General features: G+C 44.2%; 1 protein-coding gene and 1 non-coding gene across 2 annotated transcripts in view; both read left to right on the forward strand.

The window, feature by feature from the left end:
* The first annotated feature begins 3,911 nt into the window (after nucleotides 1-3,911).
* wdr43 (WD repeat domain 43) overlaps nucleotides 3,912-22,643 on the forward strand; it is a 58,964-nt gene continuing 40,232 nt past the window's right edge. The window contains exons 1-4 of the mRNA XM_072551374.1: nucleotides 3,912-4,138; nucleotides 15,887-16,021; nucleotides 19,750-19,871; nucleotides 22,273-22,393. Coding sequence (XP_072407475.1) covers nucleotides 3,935-4,138; nucleotides 15,887-16,021; nucleotides 19,750-19,871; nucleotides 22,273-22,393 — 582 coding nt within the window. The 5' untranslated portion in view covers nucleotides 3,912-3,934. The remainder of the gene's footprint in view (nucleotides 4,139-15,886; nucleotides 16,022-19,749; nucleotides 19,872-22,272; nucleotides 22,394-22,643) is intronic.
* On the forward strand, nucleotides 21,297-21,370 carry LOC140473201 (small nucleolar RNA SNORD53/SNORD92). Its single transcript, XR_011958163.1, has one exon. It is a non-coding gene; the product is annotated as a small nucleolar RNA SNORD53/SNORD92 (small nucleolar RNA).

Here is a 22,643-nt window from a genome sequence, read left to right on the forward strand (position 1 = left end):
CCGGAGCACCCGGAGGAAACCCACGCAGACACGAGGAGAACGTGCAAACTCCACACAGTCAGTCGCCTGAGGCGGGAATTGAACCCGGGTCTCTGGCGCTGTGAGGCAACAGTGCTAACCACTGTGCCACCGTGCTGCCCACTGTTTCGAAACCGGCTGGTGCGTGTGTTCAGGCTTCTGTACCTTCTCCCCAATTGTAGAGGTTGTAGAAGAACATTGTCAGGGTGGATCTTTGAGAATGCTGGAGGCCTTTCCTTGACAGCAAGCCTAGTAGATAGATTCTATACATGGGAGGTTGGCCTTTGTGATTATCCGGGCTGAGTTCAGCACTCTCTGTAACCATCTCTGATCTTGAATGATATATTTGCCATATCAGGTAGTGATATATCCAGAGAGAATGCTCTCGATGGTGCACCTACAAAACTTGGCAAGGTTATTCGCCGTCATGCCAAATTTCCTCAGCTGCCTGAGGAAGAAGAGATGTTGTTGGGCCTTTGTAACCAGTGCGTCCACATGAAGTGTCCAAGAAAGCTTGTTGTGGATTACCACTCCCATTCTTTCCACCTCTGAGTTGTTAATGTGTAGGGAGACATGAGTAACATCCCACCAAAGTCAATAATGAGTTCCTTGGTTTTGCCGGCATTGAGAGCTAGGTTGTTCTCAGTGCACCATTTTTCCAGGTCTTCCTCCTTCCATCAGTAGTCAGTTTCGTTGCTATCAGAGATTCGACCGACTATGGTGGTGTCATCAGCGAACTCGTAAACAGCATTAGTCTGGTATTTGTTGACACAGTCATGGATATACAGTGAGTACAGTAGGGGGCTGAGAATGCACCCCTGGGGGGCTCCAGTGTTGAGTGTTAGTGAGGATGAATATTGTTCTCAATCTTCACAGATCTGTGGTCAGGAAACTGAGGGTCCAGATTCAGAGAGTGGGGCTTAGTCCAAAATCACGAAGTTTAGTAATGAGTCTCGAGGGGATAAAAGTGTTGAAGGCTGAAGTGTAGTCAATGAGTAGAACTCATACGTAGGATTCATTTAGAATGGGGATGATGGTTTCTGTTCATTTATGTATAAATCCCAGAATTTACCCATTCTAAGTGATTAAAGACTTAACAGCAATCTAGGTTTATTCAATACTTTGCTTCACTTGTATGACACTTTGATCTTTTACTATAAATTCTGTGTCCTATGATCCTGCCCACCTGGTGAAGAAGCAGTGCTCCAAAAGCTTGTATGATTTTTAACTTTGAGCTGAAAAATGTGTTGCTGGAAAAATGCAGCAGGTCAGGCAGCATCCAAGGAGCAGGAGAATCGACGTTTCAGACATAAGCCCTTCTTCAGGAATGAGGAGGCTGTGCCCAGCAGACTAAGATAAAAGGTAGGGAGGAGGGACTTGGGGGAGGGGCGTTGGGAATGCGATAGGTGGAAGGAGGTTAAGGTGAGGGCGATAGGCCGGAGAGGGGAGGGGGCTGAGAGGTCGGGAAGAAGATTGCAGCTCAAGAAGGCGGTGCTGAGTCCGAGGGTTGGGACTGAGATAAGGTGGGGGGAGGGGAAATGAGAAAGCTGGAGAAATCTGCATTCATCCCTTGTGGTTGGAGGGTTCCAAGGCGGAAGATGAGGCGCTCTTCCTCCAGGTGTCATGTTGCCATGGTCTGGTGATGGAGGAGGCCAAGGACCTGCATGTCCTTGGCGGAGTGGGAGGGGGAGTTAAAATGTTCAGCCACGGGGCGGTTGGGTTGGTTGGTGCGGGTGTCTCAGAGATGTTCTCTGAAACGTTCCGCAAGTAGGCGGCCTGTTTCCCCAATGTAGAGGAGGCTACATCGGGTGCAGCTGATGCAGAAAGTGATGTGTGTGGTGGTGCAGGTGAAGTTGTGATGGATATGGAAGGATCCTTTGGGGCCTTGGAGGGAAGTGAGGGGGGAGGTGTGGGCGCAAGGTTTGCACTTCTTGCGGTTGCAGGGGAAGGTGCCAGGACTGGAGGTTGGGTTGGTGGGGGGTGTGGACCTGACGAGGGAATCGCGGAGGGAGTGGTCGTTCCGGAATGCTGATAGGAGAGGGGAGGGAAATATATCCCTGGTGGTGGGGTCTGTTTGGAGTTGGCGGAAATGATGACGGATGATACGATGTATCTGGAGGTTGGTGGGGTGGTAGGTGAGGACCTACCACCTGGTGGCGATTGGAGGGTCGGGGTACATTTACTCCCACAACTACCTAGATTACACCTGCTCCCACCTTGCCCCCTGTAAAAACGCCATCCCATATTCCCAATTCCTTCGCCTCCACCGCATCTGCTCCCAGGAGGACCAATTCCACTACCGAACAACCCAAATGGCCTCCTTCTTCAAAGACCGCAATTTCCCCTCAGACATGGTTGACGATGCTTTCCACTGCATCTCCTCCACCTCCCGCTCCTCCGCCCTTGAACCCTGCCCCTCCAATTGCCACCAGGACAGAACCCCACTGGTCCTCAAAGAATACGGGAGAATATAGATAGACTGGAGAATTGGGCGGAAAATTGGCAGATGGATTTCAATCCAGACAAATGTAAGGTGATGCATTTAGGCACGTCTAATTCTAGAGCGAATTATACAATGAGTGGAAGAGCCTTGGGAAAAGTTGATGGGTAGAGAGATCTGGGAGTGCAGGTCCATTGTACCCTGAAGGTTGCTGCACAGTTGGATAGAGTGTTCAAAAAGACATACAGTATGCTTGCCTTCATTGGATGGGGTGTTGAGTATAAGAGCTGGCAAGTCAAGTTAAAATTGTACAGGACGTTGGTTCGGCCGTATTTGGAATACCGTGTACAGTTCTGGTCACATTACCAAAAGGATGTGGACGCTTTAGAGAGGGTGCAGAGAGGGTTTAACAGGATGTTGCCTGGTATGGAAGGTGCTAGCTATGAAGAGAGGTTGAGTAGGTTGGTTTATTTTCATTAGAAAAAAGGAGATTGAGGGGGGACCTGATTGAGGTTTACAAAATCATGAAGGGTATTGACAGGGTGGATAGAGACAAGCTTTTTCCCAGGTGAAGGATTCCATAACGAGAGGTCACACTTTCAAAGTGAGAGGTGGAAAGTTTAAGGGGGATACACAAGCAAGTACTTCACACAGGGGCGGGTGAATTGCCAGCATTGCCAGCAGAGGTGTTAGAGGCAGGCACGGTAGATTCACTTAAGATGTGTCTGGACAGATGCATGAGTAGGTGGGGAGCAGAGGGATACAGATGCTTAGAAATTGACCGATAGGTTAGCCAGTATATTTGGATCGGCTCAGGCTTGGAGGGCCGAAGGGCCTTTTCCTGGGCTATAAATTTTCTTTGTTCTTTGTCATCACATCTGAAGCATGGAGTTAGGTTGAGAAGGAGAGGCTTTCATAATAACCTCAGGCAGTAAGGAAATTGAACCCACCCTCTGGGTATCGCATTGTATGGCAAACCAGCCATCCACCCAATCAAGCTACTAAGCTTCTATGTGATTCTGTAAGACCTTGCAGTGCATAAATTTGTTTCTGTACTATTCCAGCTACCTGATGAAGAACGCTCCAAAAGCTAGTCCTTCCAAATAAACCTGTTGGACTATAACCTGATGTTGTGTGATTTTTAACTTTGTCCACCCCAGTCCAACACCAGCTCCTCCACATTATGGCTATTCCATTGACTGTGCTTTCAGACGTTCTGAAAGGTGCTATAGAAAGGTAAGTCACTTTATTTTGTCTTCCTCAATTAGAAGTAAAAATGCTATACAGGTACATGGTAAATTAAGCCAGGCGATTACTGAAGATGTTATTTGCAATGTACTTTGACAATATGGGCAGTCAGATTGCTGTGGGCTTTGAGCTGATGATTGACAGACGCGGTGGCCCCAGGCCTTTGCCCCACCCCCTTCCTCGGCAGCCCCGCGCCTGCGCACTCTCTACCACGTGTGCAGGGGCAGCATGGCGGCGGTTGGTGGCGGAGTGGAGAGTTGCTGCGCCTTCTCCCCGGGCTCAGGCCAGTGCCTGGCGGCGGCCGCAGCGGACGGTCGGATTCGCGTGTGGAACACACAGGGCGGCGGTCTTCGGCACGAGTACGTGCCTTCCTCGCATCTCAGCGCCACTTGCAGCTGCTTGTCGTGGGCTCCCCCGCGGCGACTCAGTCAGGTGAGTGGCAGGCTCGGGCTGAGGCCTGAGGCCTAGTCAGCAGCAGCAGGAGGCTCGCGGGGTGGAGGGGCGAGGACAGACGGCCGGGGTGAGGGGGGGCTGATGGTGGTGAGGCGCGCGGCGAGGGGGCAATCAGCGCCAGGCTCCGGCTGAGGCCTCGTCAGCAACAGGCGGGGGAGTCCGGAGGAGAGGCCTCGGGTGTCTCCTCCTCTCCCTCTGTCCTTCCATGTGGTTCCCCGCGGACCCGGCCTGTCTCACACCTACCCCGACTCTTGAAAAGAGACCGCTGGACTTCTTATGTTTGCTTCCCCTCGCTAGTTCGACCGTCCGAAGATAACTTGGTTCGGGTTGTAAAAGCTCTTTTCCGGAGTTAAACAGAAGTTCGGCTCCTGTTCTCTCCATTTTTGGCTCATCTGAAAGATTTTCTTTTAAAGCGGGTTGGTCTACAATCTGGTTAGTATTCAGAGGGAGTAAGCAGGGCCCTCGTTTGTTCTGGATATGAATCATTTTGAAAGTTTCTCTCGCATGGCCGGCAGGGTGAATCCAAGGAAGGTCTTGAGATTCCACTAAAAGAAGAATGGGGAGGAAAGTTTGACATCTGCGCTCATCTGAACTCGTGTATTAACGATCCAGCTTTCGATTTGAGAGCGCGCGCGCTCGGCAAATCATTAGAATGAGAAGGTAGAGATGGCTATACTTTATAAATCTAACCAATTCAGTCCTCTATAGGTTTGAGTTTCAGCTCGCTATCCGCTTATAAGGAAAACCTGAGCCTGGGGGTTTTCATTCATTTCCAAGAGGTTGTTTGGTGTGGTTCAATAACTTTAAAGCTGAAACAAGTATTAATTAAAGTGCAACAACAGAAATTTGAAACAAAAACTGCTGGAAATGCTGAACATGTCTGGCAATATCTGAGGATACAGCAAAGGCCAACTCTTGCAAATCACTTGCCTTTTCTAAGAATTAATTAAAATTACTGGACCCTGAGCTCAGTTTCTGGCCCTTTATACTCCTCTTCACCATGGCTGCCAAACTGCATCTTAATAAGATTCACATCTGGAATATGGAATATGGAACTAGGGGTAGTCCATCCAGCACCTTGACTATACTCGGCCATTATAGATCATGACTGATCGTCTACTTAAACACCAAATTTCTAGAGTATCCCATGTTTTTGCTGTTTATATCTACAAATATAATCTGTTTTGAATATTCTCAATACATAAGTAGCAAAGCTGCTTATAGATTGATACAGTACAGAAACAGACCTTTTGGTCCAACCAATCCATGCCGAACATAATTCCAAGTTAAGTTAGTCCCACCTACCTGCTTCTGGCCTATATTCCTCTAAACCTTTCCTATTAGTGAGTATTGAGAAGATTTATAGCTCATGTTGAGGTTCTGGATGCAGGTTTGCTCGCTGAGCTGGAAGGTTCATTTTCAGGTGTTCCGTCACCATACTAGGTAACATCTTCAGTGAGGTAAAAACAATTGACTGCAGATGCTGGAAACCAGATTCTGGATTAGTGGTGCTGGAAGAGCACAGCAGTTCAGGCAGCATCCAAAGATCTTCGAAATTGACGTTTCGGGCAAAAGCCCTACATCTTCAGTGAGCCTCCGGATGAAGGCTTCCAGAACCTTTCCTATTCATGCTTCTGTCCAAATATGTTTTACATGTTGTAATTGTACTGGCATCCACCATTTCCTCAAAATTCATTCCACATGCAAACCACCCTCTGCTTTAAAAAAAATGCCACCTGTCATTTTTAAATCTCTCTCCTCTCACCTTAAAAATGTGCCCTCTACTCTAGAAATTCCCCATCTTAGGGAATAGGCATCTACTATCAACTATCCATACCCCTCATTACTTTATAAAATCCTGTCAACCTCCTACGCTCCTGTGAGAAAAGTCCCAGCCTATCCAGCTTGTGATTGAAAGAAAGTTAACATTGTTCATTTGGTCTAATGATTGCCACAAAAACGCTTTGGCATCATTGTTTGACAAGATGTCCCATGCTGGCTGGTCCAGATTAAGTCACAAGATCCATGCTAAGTTGGCAAGTTGGATACCAATCTGCTTGGTCACAGAAGAGACAGGTTATTTATAGAGGTGTTGAGATGTGAAAGGGTTAATTTGTTCTGACATGTAAGAAATTGCATGGGGGGGGGGGGTGTTTTTCTGTTTTGCAGTCAGGATGTGACAATCTAATCGTACTCTGTAAATGGTGCAGTTCAAGGGATAACCTGATCACACATTGTTCCTGGAAACAATCTAATCACTCTTTTTGTTTTTGGGTGGCATGTGACTATGGGGCAGGGCAGGGGTGTGTCTTGCATGCATGACTGATGTAAAACCCTGTATAAAGGGAGGGCGATTCCCATGTTCAGAGAACCTCACTTGACACGCTCCGCAAACGTTGTGCAGTGTGTTAAGTGATCCTCCAAAAACTGGTACTTGCCGAAATAAATCGTGGCTGTTCACAGAAGTTGGAGTATTGCAGTTGCATCATACATGTAAGTATCTTAAGAAGGGAACCTTAAGCATATTTCTTTGAGGATCTCTGACCAGTTGTGCTCTGCAAGGATCAGTGCTGGGTTTCTGTAAGTGATACATATTTTGGATGAAAATGTAGGTGGTCTGATTGGTATGTTTACAGATGACATGAAATTTGCTGGAGTTGTGGAGAGTGAGGAAAGTTGTCAAAGAAATGGCAGATGGAGTTTAATCCAGACAAGTGATGTGATGCCTTTTGGGAGGTCATGTGCAAGAGGAAAGCATACAGTAAAGGGCAGTACCCATAGGAGCATTGATAAATAAGAATGAATCTTGGGTGCAAGTCCATAGCCCGCTGAAAGTGGCAATGCAGGTGAGATAAGATGGTAGAGAACACTCAAAGTATGTTTGCCTTCATTGGTCAGAGCATTGAATATACAAGTCATGTTGCAGCTTCATAAAACTTCAGTTTTGCCACATTTGAAGTATTGTGTCCAGTTCTGGTTGCCACACCAGGAATGATATGAAGGCTTTGGAGAGGTTGCAGTCCTGTGCACAGAGACATGAATTCACATTCTCTGGAAGAGCTGTTTCCCAATGAACTATATGGTCATTTTACAGGGAGGAGCATCCAGCTATAGCAACATTACTCGGGTGACTGTTACAATCAGTGAGCATCAACAATAAAGATTAACCCATCTGCTGTTACCTTATTAACTAGCTTCACATAATGAATACTTTTCACCTTGTCAACTGACATATATGCTGAATGCTACCTCATCTTGTTTAATGGCTGTACATATTGAATACTTTTCCAACTTGTTAACCCATGACTCTTGCCTCCAGCACCCCATTGTTAACTGTAAGTTCTTATCGGATCTGAGTCATGCTCAGCTGAAACTCTTGTTTCACAAAACTCAGAATTTAACTCTTTCCCTGCCTGCTTATACCCTCTACACATTCTCACTGAGGCAGTAGTACTAATTATGGTTAAGTCCTGAATCTTTTTCCTGGTATGGGAATATGAAATAGTGAGATGACACAAAAGCAATGCTTAAACAGACACATGAACAGACAGGAAATAGAGGATATAGACCCCCTACAGGCAGATTGGATTAGTTTAGAATGGCATTGTGGTCAGCACAGGTATGCTGGGCAGAAGGGCTTGTTCCTGTACTGTACTGTTCTATGTATCATGTTTTATCTGGAAAATTTGTATGAGGTAACCAACAACCAAGCAGACTAATCTTACTAACAAAGAAAAAGCATAGACCACTTGGTCCTTCAAGCCAGCTGTACCATCTAATAAGATAATTGATCTGATTTTAGCTTCAGCTGTATGCTCTGGTCCAGGTGATTTATCCATCTTCAGGCTATTCAGTTTTTCTAACACCTCCTTGGTGATGACCTCCATTGCTGAAAATGTGTTGCTGGAAAAGCGCAGCAGGTCAGGCAGCATCCAAGGAACAGGAGAATCGACGTTTCGGGCATCAGCCCTTCAGGCTGAAGAAGGGCTGATGCCCGAAACGTCGATTCTCCTGTTCCTTGGATGCTGCCTGACCTGCTGCGCTTTTCCAGCAACACATTTTCAGATCTGATCTCCAGCATCTGCAGTCCTCACTTTCTCCTCGAAGATGATGACCTCCATTGTCAGCTCTGTCCCCATACTTTTGAGTTTTTGGGAAATTACCCGTGTTTTCCACCGTGAAGACTGCCACAAAGTAATTATTCAGTTCCTCAGCGATTTCTTTGTTCCCCACTGCTCCCTCTCCTGCATCATTTTGCCTCACTTTTCTTTATATATGTAAAGAACTCTTACAGTCTTCCTTTATATTATTGGCTAGCTTAATCTCATATTTAATCTTTTCTCTCATTTATTTTTGTTGTCTGCTGTTGATCTTCATAAGCTTCCCAATCCTCTGGTTTCCTAACATTCTTTGCTACTTTGTAAGCTTTCTCTTTTGCTCTTATTCTATCCCTGATTTCCCTAGTCAGCCATGGTTGCCTCATCCTCCTATACCATGCTGCTTCATCCACGGGATGAATCTCTGCTATGTCTTCTGCTTTACTCCCAGAAACTCTCAAATTGCAGAGTAAATTTGACCGTGTTATGATCACTACTTCCCAAGAGTTCTTTCATCCTAAGCTCCCTTATCAAGCATGCATCATTGCACAATACTAAATCCAGTATTGTCTGTTCCCTAATGCGGTTCATCACGAGCTGCTTCAAAAGCTATCTTGTAGACATTCCACAAATTCCTTTTCTTGGGCACCACTACCAACCTGATTTACCCAGTCCACATGCATCTTGAAGTGACCCATGGTTACTGTAACTTTGCCTTTCCAACGCATCTTTTCTATGTTCTGGTGTATCTTGCGCTCCAGCTCCTGACTACTGTTTGGAGGCCTATACATGACCTTTTTTAACCTTTGCAGTTCTTCAATTGTACCCACACAGATTCTACATGGTTCTGACCCTGTTTCATTTCTTATTATTGATTTAATTTCATTGCTTGATTGGACAATCCCATCCCCTCTGCCCACTTGCCTATCTTTTCAGTAGGATTTGTATCCTTGAATATTCAGTTCCCAATCCTAATTCCTTTGCTGCCACATCTCCGTGATGCCCATAACGTCATGCAGAAATTGGGGCCTTTTCGTTCTGCTTCTTTAAATTTAGCTCCCAGCTGTTCAGACACCCTGAGCTGAACCTCTGCACTAGTTTTATCAATGTCATTGGTACCTATGTGGACCATGACCACTGGATCTTTACCCTTCCACTCCAAATTCCTCTAGCCCAGATGAGATATCCGGAATCTGGCCATCATGCAGGCAACAACCTTTGGGACTTTCAATCCTGGTCACAGAGAACAGTGTCTGTGCCCCTAACTATACTATCCCCAGTTACAATAACATTTATCTCACCCCACTATGGCTCGCTGCACCATGGTGCTGTGGTCATTCAGCTCACCCTCCCTGCAGTCCCCAATCCCACCCATACAGGGAGCAATACTCTTAAACTGTTGGACAAGAATAAGGGCAGAAACTCTTGCAACTGTACCTCCTGGACCCCTTTACCTGCCTCACTCTCAGCCACATCTTGCTGTTCCTGACCACTGGCTGAATTCAAGTTAGTCAGTCTAATGTGTTTCCAGAAACACAGCGTCCAAGTAAAACTCCCCCTCCTTTGTGTTGCAATGTATAAAGCTTAGATCCAGCTCGTTGACTCTGAACCGGGGTTCTTCCAGCATAGCTGTCCTGTGATGTCACCTTTCAGTTTCCCACTCAGATTCAAACACAATCACCCACCTTTTCAAGTTGCTCTCCACTTGGCTGCTCTCCTGAAGTGAAGACCCCAAGTCCACATGGTAAGTTTTTTTTTACCATTTGCCTCCTGAAGTTGCTCTACGCTTGGCTTCTCTCCTGAAGTTTCCCAACATCCTTCCTATAGTTGGGAGACCAGAATTTAGTGCAACATTCCAAAAGTGGCCTGACCAATGTCCTGTACAGCTGCAACATGACTGCCCTACCCCTATACTCAATGCAATGACCAGTAAAAGCAAGCGTACCACATGTCATCGTTACTATCTTGTCTATTTGTGACTCTACTTTTAAGGAATTATGAACCTACACTCCAAGGTTTCTTTGTTCAGCAACATTCTTCAGGTCCTTACCATAAAGTCTATAAGTCCTGCCCGGAATTGCTTTAAACATCCACCCGGTCGAGTCCACTCTTGTCTGACTGTGGGAAGCCCAGCCTTTGTTGTCCCATTTCCAGTTAGAGTAAGACAGAGACTTTCGCTCAATACATTGAGAGTCTGTTCAAATGGATACATTTCTTGCAACCTAATTTTCAAAGAGACAGTGCCTGCAAATGTAAGTGAGAAGCTTTATTGTGCTGAAAAACAGTTTCCATTTTATATATAATGCATTGGCACAGCTCACTTAGCAATTGGGCAACAAGATTCAACCAATGCCATGAAATAGCAAAAGCTGCGTTGTCACTATCCTACTTTGGGGATCTTTTTGTAGCGAGATGCCAGTTTGAACCAAATTTGTTTCTTGACTACAAACTGCAGAATGTTTATGATAGAGAAATAAAATACTTCAAATGCTGGAAATTAGAAATAACAATGGAACACTGGGATTATTCTCCAGGTCATGCAGCACCTTGGAGTGGGATTGTTACAGTTTCAGGTCAACGACCTTTCATCAAACTCAACCCTGAGTTGTGATGGAAGGTCGCAACCTGGAATGTTAACTTGTTACTCCCTGCACAGATGCTGCTAGATTTTTGGTGATGGTTTTGGAAGCCATGAATCTGGCACTGTCACTTGGTAAGTACAAGTCCTAATGAATGTCCCAATTATACAAACCTAGAAAATAGCAACAAGCTTAGGCCATTTGGTCCTTCAATTTGCTGTGCTGTTAAATATGATCATGACTGACTATCCAATACAACACCCTGTACCCATTTTCTTGCCCTCCCCTTTAATCCTTTTAACCTTAAGAACTATATCTAACTGCTACTTGAAAACATTCAGTCTTTTAGCTTTAACCACTTTGTGACAGAGGTTTCCACAAGCTCACCACTCTGGGTGAAGAAATTTTTCTTCATCTCAGTCCTAAATGGCCTACCCTGTATTGAAAATCTGTGACCCATAGTCATTGGGGGCATCCTACCTAGGTTAACATTCATTTCTTGGGTTTGCAAGCGGGCATCATCTGCGCTAACAGGTTTTACAGCAAACTTACCTCCTTATAATGACGTGTGGAGTTTAGGCTGTTGGGATCCATGTTTTGTATGTATTGTTCGAAAACTGGGAATATAATGTTTCAGGCTCTGAGCAGGACTGAGTTTTTTTTCAAATAATCATGCATCTAATGGGCTTCTGTGCCTTTCCTTGCTCTTGATTTTTGCTTAATGTGAGCAGGTTTACTTGTCTTTGCCTGTAGGGGGAGTGGAGCAAAGGGTTATCAGATTGATTCCTAGCGTGACAGGACTGCTGTATAAGGAGAGATTGATTGATTGTATTTGACGTTTAGAAGAATGGGGAATGGGGGGGGGGGGGGGGGGGGTAGGGGGAGAGAGTCTCAAACCTATAAAATTCTAACAGATGCAAGAAGGATATTCCCGATGGTGGGATATCTGGAACCAAGGGTCATAGATTAAGGATAAGGGGTAAATCTTTTAGGACTGAGAAATCTTCATCTAGAGAGGGGTGAACCTGTAAAATTCACCACCACAGAAAATGGTCGCAGCCAAAACATTGTGTTTTCATGAAGGGCGTAGATGCAACTCTTGTGGCTCATGGGATCAAGCGATATTAGGAGAGAGCAGGATTAGGATCTTGAGCTTGCTGATTAGCCGTAGCATATTGAATGGCAGAACAGACTCAAGGTGTTGACTGACTTACTACTCCTGTTTTCTATGTTTTTGCTTAATTCATTGGCATTCTTTAAACACAAACCACTGCCAGTTACCTTTGTTTCATTTGGTAAATGTTTGGATTTTAAATTTGAATGATGTAGGTGAGTAGTTTGGAAATAACAGCCAACAGGAAGTGTGTCACAAGAAAGTAATAACCACTTTATTTAAAGAATAATCGTATTTTGTTTGCCATGTCCTCTTCTCTCCATTCTACGTAATGTTTTTCTGATTAATTCTCTCCTTTGAAGGTAGTGCAGTCTGCAGGTGCATATGTACGTTCTTAGATGGATTTTTTTTAAATGCTTCAGTAACTATATAATGTACATCTCGTGTAGAACATTAGAAATATCTTTATTCAGAAACCTCTTAATCTATGTATTTAACTTTTCGATAGTTTTTTAAAAAAGAATTCCCAAAATGGCTTTTTTTTTCTCTGCCATACCGTTTAGTCAATGGAGAAATCTATCTCTCTGGAGACACAGCAATGAATACTTGTAACCATTGTTATAACATTATGTTTGTGGTTAATGGAAGATGGGCAGATATCCATGAAACTTTGGGATAGTTGAGTACATTGGGAATAAGCATGGATAATCTCAATAACAAATGACTGAGACTAGACATACTAGTCAGTCATCAATGAATTTAATACATGCCTTGACGTCGAACAGTTCTTCTGTCGCCTCCGCCTCCGAGGTTACTTTCACAATCAGGACTCCCGCCCACCTTCCGAGGACCCCTTCGCCCACCTCCAACACACTGCCCACCTCCAACACACTGCATCCACCTGGACACCCCGCGCTGGCCTATTACCTGCCCTCGACCTCTTCATTTCCAACTGCCGCCGGGACATTAACTGCCTCAACCTGTCTACCTCCCTCCCTGCAAACTCTCTCCCTCACAATGCACAGTCCTCCAATCCCTCTGCTCCAATCCCAACCTCACCATCAAGCCAGCGGATAAAGGGGACGCAGTGGTAGTCTGGCGCACTGACCTCTACACCGCTGAAGCCAAATGTCAACTCGAGGACACCTCTTCCTACTGCCCCCTCGACCATGACCCCACCGCCCATCACCAAACCATCATCTCCCAGACCATACAGAACCTCATCGCCTCAGGAGATCTCCCAACCACAGCTTCCAACCTCATAGTCCGGGAACCCCGCATTGCCCGGTTCTACCTCCTTCCCAAGATCCACAAGCCTGACCACCCTGGCCGACCCATTGTCTAAGCATGTTCCTGCCCCACTGAACTCATCTGTACCTACCTCGACACTGTCCTATCCCCCCTAGTCCGAGAACTCCCCACATACGTTCGAGACACCACCCACGCACTCCACCTCCTCCAAGACTTCCGTTTCCCTGGCCCCCAATGCCTCATCTTCACCATGGATATCCAATCCCTCTCCACCTCCATCCGCCATGACCAGGGCCTCCAAGCCCTCCATTTTTTCCTCTCCAGACGTCCCCATCAGTACCCTTCCACGTACACACTCATTCGTTTGGCCGAACTGGTCATTTCCCTTAACAATTTCTCCTTTGAATCCTCCCGCTTCCTCCAAACCAAAGGGGTAGCCAAGGGCACACGTATGGGCCCCAGCTATGCCTGTCTCTTTGTTGGCTACATAGAGCAGTTGATCTTCCGTAATTACACCGACCTCTTCCTCCGCTACATTGATGACTGCATTGGCGCCACCTTGTGCTCCCGCGAGGAGGTTGAGCAATTCATCAACTTCACCAACACATTCCACCCTGACCTTAAATTTACCTGGACCATCTCTGAAACCTCCCTCCCCTTCCTGGACCTCTCCATCTCCATTAATGATGACTGACTTGACACTGCCATTTTTTACAAACCCACTGATTCCCACAGCTACCTGGATTACACCTCTTCCCACCCTACCTCTTGCAAAGATGCCATCCCGGATCGATTCCCAGGAGGACCAGTTCCACAGAACACACCAGATGGCCTCCTTCATTAGAGACCACAATTTCCCTTCCCACGTGGTTAAAGATGCCCTCCAACGCAGCTCATCTACATCCCGCACCTCCGCCCTCAGACCCCACCCCTCCAACCATAACAAGGACAGAACGCCCCTGGTGCTCACCTTCCACCCTACCAACCTTTGCATAAACCAAATCATCCGCCGACATTTCTGCCACCTCCAAACAGACCCCACCACCAGGGATATATTTCCCTCCCCACCCCTTTCCGCCTTCCGCAAAGACCGTTCCCTCCGTGACTACCTGGTCAGGTCCACGCTCCCCTACAACCCACCCTCCAATCCTGGCACTTTCCCCTGCCACCGCAGGAACTGTAAAACCTGCGGCCACACCTCCTCCCTCACCTCTATCCAAGGCCCTAAAGGAGCCATCCACATCCATCAAAGTTTTACTTGCACATCCTCTAATATCATTTATTGTATCCGTTGCTCCCGATGCGGTCTCCTCTACATTGGGGAGACTGGGCGCCTCCTAGCAGAGCGCTTTAGGGATCATCTCCGGGACACTCGCACCAATCAACCACACCGCCCTGTGGCCCAACATTTCAACTCCCCCTCCCACTCTGCCGAGGACATGGAGGTCCTGGGCCTCCTTTGCCGCCGCTCCCTCACCACCAGACGCCTGGAGGAAGAGCGCCTCATCTTCCGCCTCGGAACACTTCAACCCCAGGGCATCAATGTGGACTTCAACAGTTTCCTCATTTCCCCTTCCCCCACCTCACCCTAGTTCTAAACTTCCAGCTCAGTAACTGTCCCCATGACTTGTCCAGACTTGTCCTACCTGCCTATGTCCTTTCCACCTATCCACTCCACCCTCTCCTCCCTGACCTATCACCTTCATCCCCTCCCCCACTCACCCATTGTACTCTATGCTACTTCCTCCCCACCCCCACCCTCCTCTAGCTTATCTCCCCACGCTTCAGGCTCACTGCCTTCATTGCTGATGAAGGGCTTTTGCCCGAAACGCCGATTTCGAAGCTACTTGGATGCTGCCTGAACTGCTGTGCTCTTCCAGCACCACTAATCCAGAATCTGGTTTCCAGCATCTGCAGTCATTTTTTTTACTGCAGTCATTGTTTTTACCTCAGTCTTTGTGGTGGTCAGATACTCAGCCTCAAGTATTAGGCCAAGGTTAATGACAGTGTGAGTTCATCAGAATTTGATAATTGCTGACAAGAGACATGTTGAAGGAGGGTTGCAAATTATGACGTCGAGCCTGAGTTGCACATTAGCTTTGGTCACCCTGAGAGTTTTCCTGGATGTCAGAATGAAACGACTGCATCTCTCCTTGCAGTGTTGGTCTGTAGTTTGACTTCAGTCCACACCTCTTTGACTTGGATGAAAGTGGTACTAGGTATCAATAGAAGGAATACCTTCTGTATTCATATTAATAGCTAGAAAAAACAATTATGCTTACTAGTTTCTAGTTATCACAACGGGGCTTTAGAAAATTTGGAAAGGAGATGAGAGAATTAAATTAAAATATTTAATGTTTGTGTGATTCACTGTAAAAAGATTCTCCTCTTTGTGGTCCGTTGTGCCTCATTTCCTCTGTTCTACCTCAACAGGAAGATGTGCATGTCTTGAAGTTATTGCAGATTCATCCTTAGCTATCAATTTCTAGTTCTTCCATCAACTTCATTTTTGATCAATGTTAGAAACTCTTTCCAACTCCTTTAGTTACCATGACAAAAGGCTTTGGGTTCAGTCTAGGCTTGGAAAATCAAGGACTTTAATGTTACATTATTCAATGATTTTAATAGTAACTCATGTTTAAAAAAAAACTACATAAAGGAGTATCAAATTTATTTTCTTTTCCAGGAAGGTCCTCAGAAGAAAAAGAGACGATCAGAAGATGCAACAGGTTTGGAAGAATTAGACCTGTTGGCTATTGGTACAGCAGTTGGTAGCATTTTGTTATACAGCATAGTAAAGGGAGAACTACAGAGTAAACTGGTAAGATATACGTTTTTCATATTGCAATAGGTAGAATGTTGGAAATTCTGAATTACATAAGTAAAATTTTAACAAAGATTCTCTCTTAACTGAGAGCAAGGGTGAGAATGGGAGGCCTGTTTTGGCTGCATGTGTACATGTTCACACCTTGTAGGTGGACATTAATTTGCTTCTGTAAAATGTCATTCATCAGGACATTTCAACTTGGCTAGTTGACTGTCTAGACTTGGTGTAATTGTACTTTTATGCAAATCAATTTGTTTTTGAATGAAGGCTTGCTTTACACTGCATTTTCTCAGTTATGGTACTTAAATTTGTGTTAGCATATGACTGCATAATTCATTTATTTTCAGGAAGTGTATTTACAGATGCTACCGTGAAAAGATGTTACTATATAAGTATGTTCAGAACCTTATTTCCATGGTTGGATTTGCATTTCGCTATCCAATTCTGTCTTATTTTTCCCAGAAGATTAGTCTGTAATTACAACACCATGTGCAACAATTACATTTAACTTTCTTAAACCAAGGGGGTAATTCTACTTCAAGATATTACTGGGGAAACTCAGCAGATCTGGCAGCATTTGTGGGAATAAAGCAGAATTAATGCTTCAAGTCCAGTGACTCATCAGAATTCTTAACAGCTAGGCAGTAATGGTATTTATGCTGAAACTGAAGTTGGGAGGGAGGTGAGCAGACAGATGGAGATGAAGCCCATACAGAAAGATAAAGAAATAGAACAAGTACTTGATGGAGAAGATAATTGATTTCAGATCAGAAGAAAAGCTAAATAAATTATAAAAGCTAAGAGTAGGAGTAAATAGGTGAGCTATTCTGAATGCAACCCATGTAACGGGGCTAGAAGTATGTGAGAATGGCTGACATGCTAAAAGCAGCTCATGTCATAACAGGACTCGCGAGGTGGAATCAGGTTCTAAAGTTGAGCTCAGTGTCGAGTCCTCGAGGCTGCAGGATCCCCAAGCAGAAAATGAGATGATGTTCTGAGTTTGCGCTGAGGCTTGCTGGAACACTGCAGCAGACCATGCAACAGAAATGTTGGTGTGGGAACATGACAGTATGTTGAAGTGGCAGGCAAATAGAAACTCGAGGTTGTTTTAGTGCCATAATGTTCTGCAAAGCACTTGTCCATCTTGCGTTTTATCTCCCCAGTATCCAGGAGACCACATTGTGAACAACTAATGAGGTAGACTAGATTGAATGAAATACAGGTAAATCCTTGCTTCGTCTGGAACGTATATTTGGGGCCTTGGGTAATGAAGAACAAGGAGGTAATGCCCAGGTTTACCTTCTGCAATTGCCTGGGAAGGTTGGGCGTGTGAAACGGTAATTGGGAGTGGAAGAAGAATGCACCAGAGTGTCCTGGAGGGAAAGGTCCCTATGGAATGCTGGCAAAGGAGGGGAATATGTGTCTAGTTGTGGCTTCCCACTGCAGACGAAGTAAATGGTAGCTTATCATTCTTTGGATGTGGAGGCTGATGGGATGGGGACCCTATCATTGTTAGGAAGGAAAGGGAAAAGGGTATAAGTGGAGGAAGATAGGTCAAACATTGCTAAGGGTCCTGTTGACCGCAGTAGCGGGGAATCTTTAGTTGAGGAAGCAGGTAAACGTTTCTAAAGCCCCTGCAGAAGGTGGCATAATCAGAACAGATGCAATGGAGACTGGGAAAATAGAATTGATTCCTTATGGGAAGCAGGATGTGAAGATGTATACAGGTCGCTATGCTAAATTGCAACAGCTGTGTTCCTCTGCAACCATGCTTTGGAAAACTGCTATACAAAATTGCTCTGTAGAAGATTGCTAATAGAAAATCGCTGTACCAGTTCAGTAGAAAGTTTGCATTATCCAAACCACATCCACAGTTCGACAATTACATTATAACCAATTTACGCTGATGAACCATGTACCTGTAGTACGAAGAGCAACCTGCACTCGCAGAAACTGAGGGGGTCGGGTTTATAGTATATAACAATGGCTAGCCTATCCCCAGAATGGAACTAGGCATTGAGGGAGAGGGTGAGGAGTCAGAAGTGATGGCAGGATGAAAGTTGGAAGCTAAATTTTTTAATTTTTCCTGTCCAGGGCAAGAGAGGAAAACAGCACCAATGGTGTCATTCTCCTGGAGAAAGAGTTGTGGGGACCTGAATAGGATTGACACAAGCAATCTCCCATGTACCCAATGACCTCAAAAAAGTGAGAGGAGTTAAATGAGAATTTGTTTTTAAAGCGAGAACAAGTTCTGCCAGGTGGTGGTGGATGGAGATGGTCAGGCTTTTTTTCCAGGAAGTAGAGAAGGCTGTGAGACCATCCTGCTTTTTTTTTGGGAGGGGGGGTGGTTTGGAGGACGTGTAAAGGATTGCACTTCCATGGTAGAGAGGAGGCAGCTGGATCTCATGAACCGGAAATTCTAAAATTACCATAAAGCATCAGAAGAATTGCAGTGTAAGCATGGCAAAGGGGAGAGTAAATAGGCTTGAGGTCGGGAAGCAATGCAGGACAGGTGGAAACAATGGGTCTGTCTGGGCAGTCCTGTTTGCGGACAAAGCAGAAGTGAGGTTGGAGCACTATGACCTGGGAGCTCGTTGCAAAGGGATGCCCAAGTGAGATGAGGTTGGTTGCATTTGTAGATGCTTGATGGTACGGTCATGATCAGGTGGAAGTAGGAAATGTCTGAGAAATGGCGCTCAGGCTCTGCAGTATTGAGGTTAGTACGTTACACAACAGCAGCACCATCCTTATTGGCAGGCTTAGTGACAAGATCAGGGTTGGATTTGAGAGCACTGAGTGCAGTCAGTTCAGAGAGCATTAGGTTCAAACGAAAAGGCGGAGCAATGAGGGTAACCAATATCACGTTGAGAGTTCTCACTGAACTAGTCACGTGCAGGTAAAGGGCCAGAAGGAGGGTCAAGGTGGAGAGAAGAATGTTGGAGATGAGTGTAGTCATCTGGAATGTGGAGAAGGCCTCTGCTAAAAGAAATGGGTGTGAAGGCAATGGAAGAAGAGTTTATCATTTTGTGCCTGAAATTCATTGATGTGGGGATGCAGACAGATAAAACTAATACTTTTGCTGAGCTCAGCATCAGAGTGTGGAATGTCAGAAAGTAAGTATCTGACAAGGGGTCAGGGGAAGGGATGGAGTCAGGGAAGGGAACAGGAGGATGGTTCCAGAGAGTTGTGTGTACCTCTTTGATTTTCCAGCTTGTCATTCTACTTTATCTTGAAAATTTTAAGGGAACCTGATGCAGGTTCTATGGGTGGGAATTATTTATAAAAATGTTGTGGAAGGTTTGGCTTCCCTGGACCAAATATGGCAGCTCTAGGATTTTTGTATCCGTTGAATTAAGCAATGTTGTTGAATGATCAGAATTAAAAGATCTTGGCTCTTAATGTTCAGTACTCTGAATTGGGTGTCGCTGCTGAATACTGTGTGCAGATACTGCCCATCTGTGGTGAGTTGATGGTTTTTGCAGACTCCCAAGTGGCATCAGATAGTAGGGCTGGTGACTCATACTTTGAAACTTGAGGTAAAACTATATTTTTTGATAGCCAGTCTTTCTGTGCAAGAGACATGGTGACTCTTGTTCAAAATTGTGGTTAGTTCCTAGCCATTTCCACATGGGTGTTTTTACCACTATAAATATAATTCCTAATTTGAAATCTTGTTCAGTTGTGTGTTCTTATTCTTAACTTTAGTCTTGTTATTCTTTCAGGGTGGTGGACATGACAATAAAGTAAATTGTGTGCGGTGGCATCAGGAAAGTGATTGTCTCTATAGCTGTTCAGATGACAAGCACATAGTGGAATGGAGTGTACCGACAGGGAAAGTGAAATGGTCAGTATGGAAGTCTTCCGTGGGCTATAAAGTTTTTGCTGTTTATGTATATCTCTTGCTACTACCAACCAACCACCACCTCCTATTTTTCTTTTCTATTCCCTTCCCAAGGGAAGGTAAAAATATTTTTTGCTTCTTCACATTGAATTGGAAAGATCTGTTAGGCTGGTTGTTGAAATTCCAATGGTTTAACAAATGCTCGTTTGGTTTCTTAGCCCCAGATGATACAGATGTATTTCTTGTGACATGCAAAGATAGAATACTCTTCCGTGAATATCCAAATCTGAAATTTAGTGACATTTTTAAAGTCTGCTGGCCCAGTGCTTGAATTTCATTGAAAAACACGCACTTTATAGAAGAAAAGTTTTATCATCCTCAAGAAATAAGCCTTGTCTTTAGTTTTTATATTGAGACTGTCATTCTGTGAAGAAAATGCATTAGTAAACTGAGATTTTAATAATAAGTATGAGTAAATGTCTAATTAAGATGTATTATAATTTACATTTTAATCTTCAAAACTGAATAAAGTTGAGGTGATAAGCAATCATGAAAGCTTTTCGAACATCATTACATCAGTACTTGTTCCATTTGATAGATTTCATCATGAAGAAAATATTGAATTGTCTGTTGGCAATCAAAATGGGTAACCATACACATGCACTCAACTTATACCTATGCTAGACATTATAACCACAATTTTTCCTAATTGCTTAGCCCATCTGTGTTCCTATCCTTACCATTTATAGCTATTAGTTGTGGAACTTTGTTACCTTCTGAGTTAGGTATTCCATTTTTCTAAGTCACTAATCTGTTCTGAAAAGCTGGGACCTCATTACGGATTTTCAGGAATGCCATTTTGCACAATGAAGTAGTTAATTGTCTATTTGAATACATTCAGACATTCACAAAACTGAACAGAGCTATAGATGTTGCTAGTTTCTGTGAAATTTGAGATTAATTAGTTAATACTGTGCAAACTGTTCTGTACTTTGAGTAATGCATATTTGTATGCATCTAATATTTTAGGATATTTGAGAAGTACCCAGGAGTCTTTATTTTTCACTTTGGAACTTAAACTTTCAGTTGCTCACTAGACATTATCTGTGCTTTACAATGCAACTGGATGTTTTTAACATTAATATTTATTGTTGGGTTTTGTTACACAGATTTATATTTTGAAGTAGGACAGGATGGGTGACAATTGCTAGAAAGGACTTAGCTGTGAAGGGTCATTTGTTAAAGAATACACTGTTTTACTAGATTTTGAGTAAGGTTCAGCATTGTTGAGTTATACTAAATGGTGCCAGTTCTTACATCCTGCAGACTTTCCAAAAAAGTGCAGCATGTGATTTTTGGAAATCAATATCTGTACTTTTTATTTGAGCACAATGAACTCATTATGCCAAAGCAGGGATTCCATAAGTCTTGCTGTGATGATTTGTTAAGGTTTCGCTATATTGCTGAATAATATGACGACACATCCTTGGCTGTCTGAGCATGCTGGCTAATCCCTTGGTTTGCTTTGGTAATGAATTGGCATTTAGGTTTAATTTAATATGAGATGTTAACCTTATACACAGTCATCTCATTATTTGTATCTTCCAAGATATTAAACTGTCTTTCTTTTGCCCTTCAGTATTGTCCCCCTCACCATAATGTGCAGTAAATTTAAAAAATTGTCTTGGTATCAATTTTATTTGGATTCACACTCTGTCGTAGGGAAGTCTCTCCCAACCCAATAGGCCTCTTGGGCCTTGTGCTCACGGCTATGATGGTCCTGTGGCTCAGCAATTACATAGGCTTTTGAGTGAAAAATGTTTCTAACGTGAGATACCAGAGGGTTGCTTCCATGTGTTGAACCTAATGCGTCTTAAACCTTGAGAAATGGTGGGTGTGGAGGGAAAGAAATCAATAGCATAATTAGAGTGGCTAAATGATAAAGGAATTATTTGAATAATTATGATAAAACAAGGCCCTTGTTTGTTTTCTGTGTTCTGTGTATGGATTTTGGCTCCAATTTGTGATAAGAAAGTCACTAGTTCCATGGCAGTATTTGAGACTTCTGACCAGCTACATTGCAGGAGCTGCTTGGTCCATGGAACAGAGGAGAAAAATTCAAGTTAAAATTCTTCCATGTATTTCCTCTGTAAATAGGAATGCTGGAATAATTCTTCAATTAAAAACTAAACGTAATGATTTATTTAAAATCAATTATCATTCATTCAGTAATGAGCAAACATCAGAGGCTAAATTCACCAGGCTGATTCCTCTGTCATCTCCTCAGCTGATCCCCAGCTAAAAAATAAGCTGAAACTGTAATAAACAGCCTAATGTGTTCTGTCTGCAGCTGTATATTTGGTTTAGGTTTTATGCTGTAAATCTGTCTTATTCCCCCAAATAGCAAATGGAAAGCCGAGAAAGGCAGCATCAGTTGTCTTTGTCTCAGCCCGGATGGAAAGATGTTGCTGTCAGCGGGTCGTGGCATCAAGCTATGGGATCTGGAGACCAAAGAAGTATACAGGGTGAGTACTTGTGTCCTGAGAGAGTGTGCTGTAGTGGCAGCATTATCAGATGTAATTTTAATGTGCCATGGGTTTCTATTTTGGAACCAAATTTTGTACAGTGGTAGAATGGCCTAACTTCGGTCGCACTGAGAGTGGTTGTTTATAGATCTGGTACCACTCAAGTGGAGTACTTGGTCCTAGATGATGTCACGCCTCTTCATATTGGAGGCCTGATGTATTCAAGCAAGTCGGAAATTTTGCATTTTCC

Source organism: Chiloscyllium punctatum, chromosome 3, assembly GCF_047496795.1.
Source record: "Chiloscyllium punctatum isolate Juve2018m chromosome 3, sChiPun1.3, whole genome shotgun sequence".
Taxonomy (NCBI): Eukaryota; Metazoa; Chordata; class Chondrichthyes; order Orectolobiformes; family Hemiscylliidae; genus Chiloscyllium; species Chiloscyllium punctatum.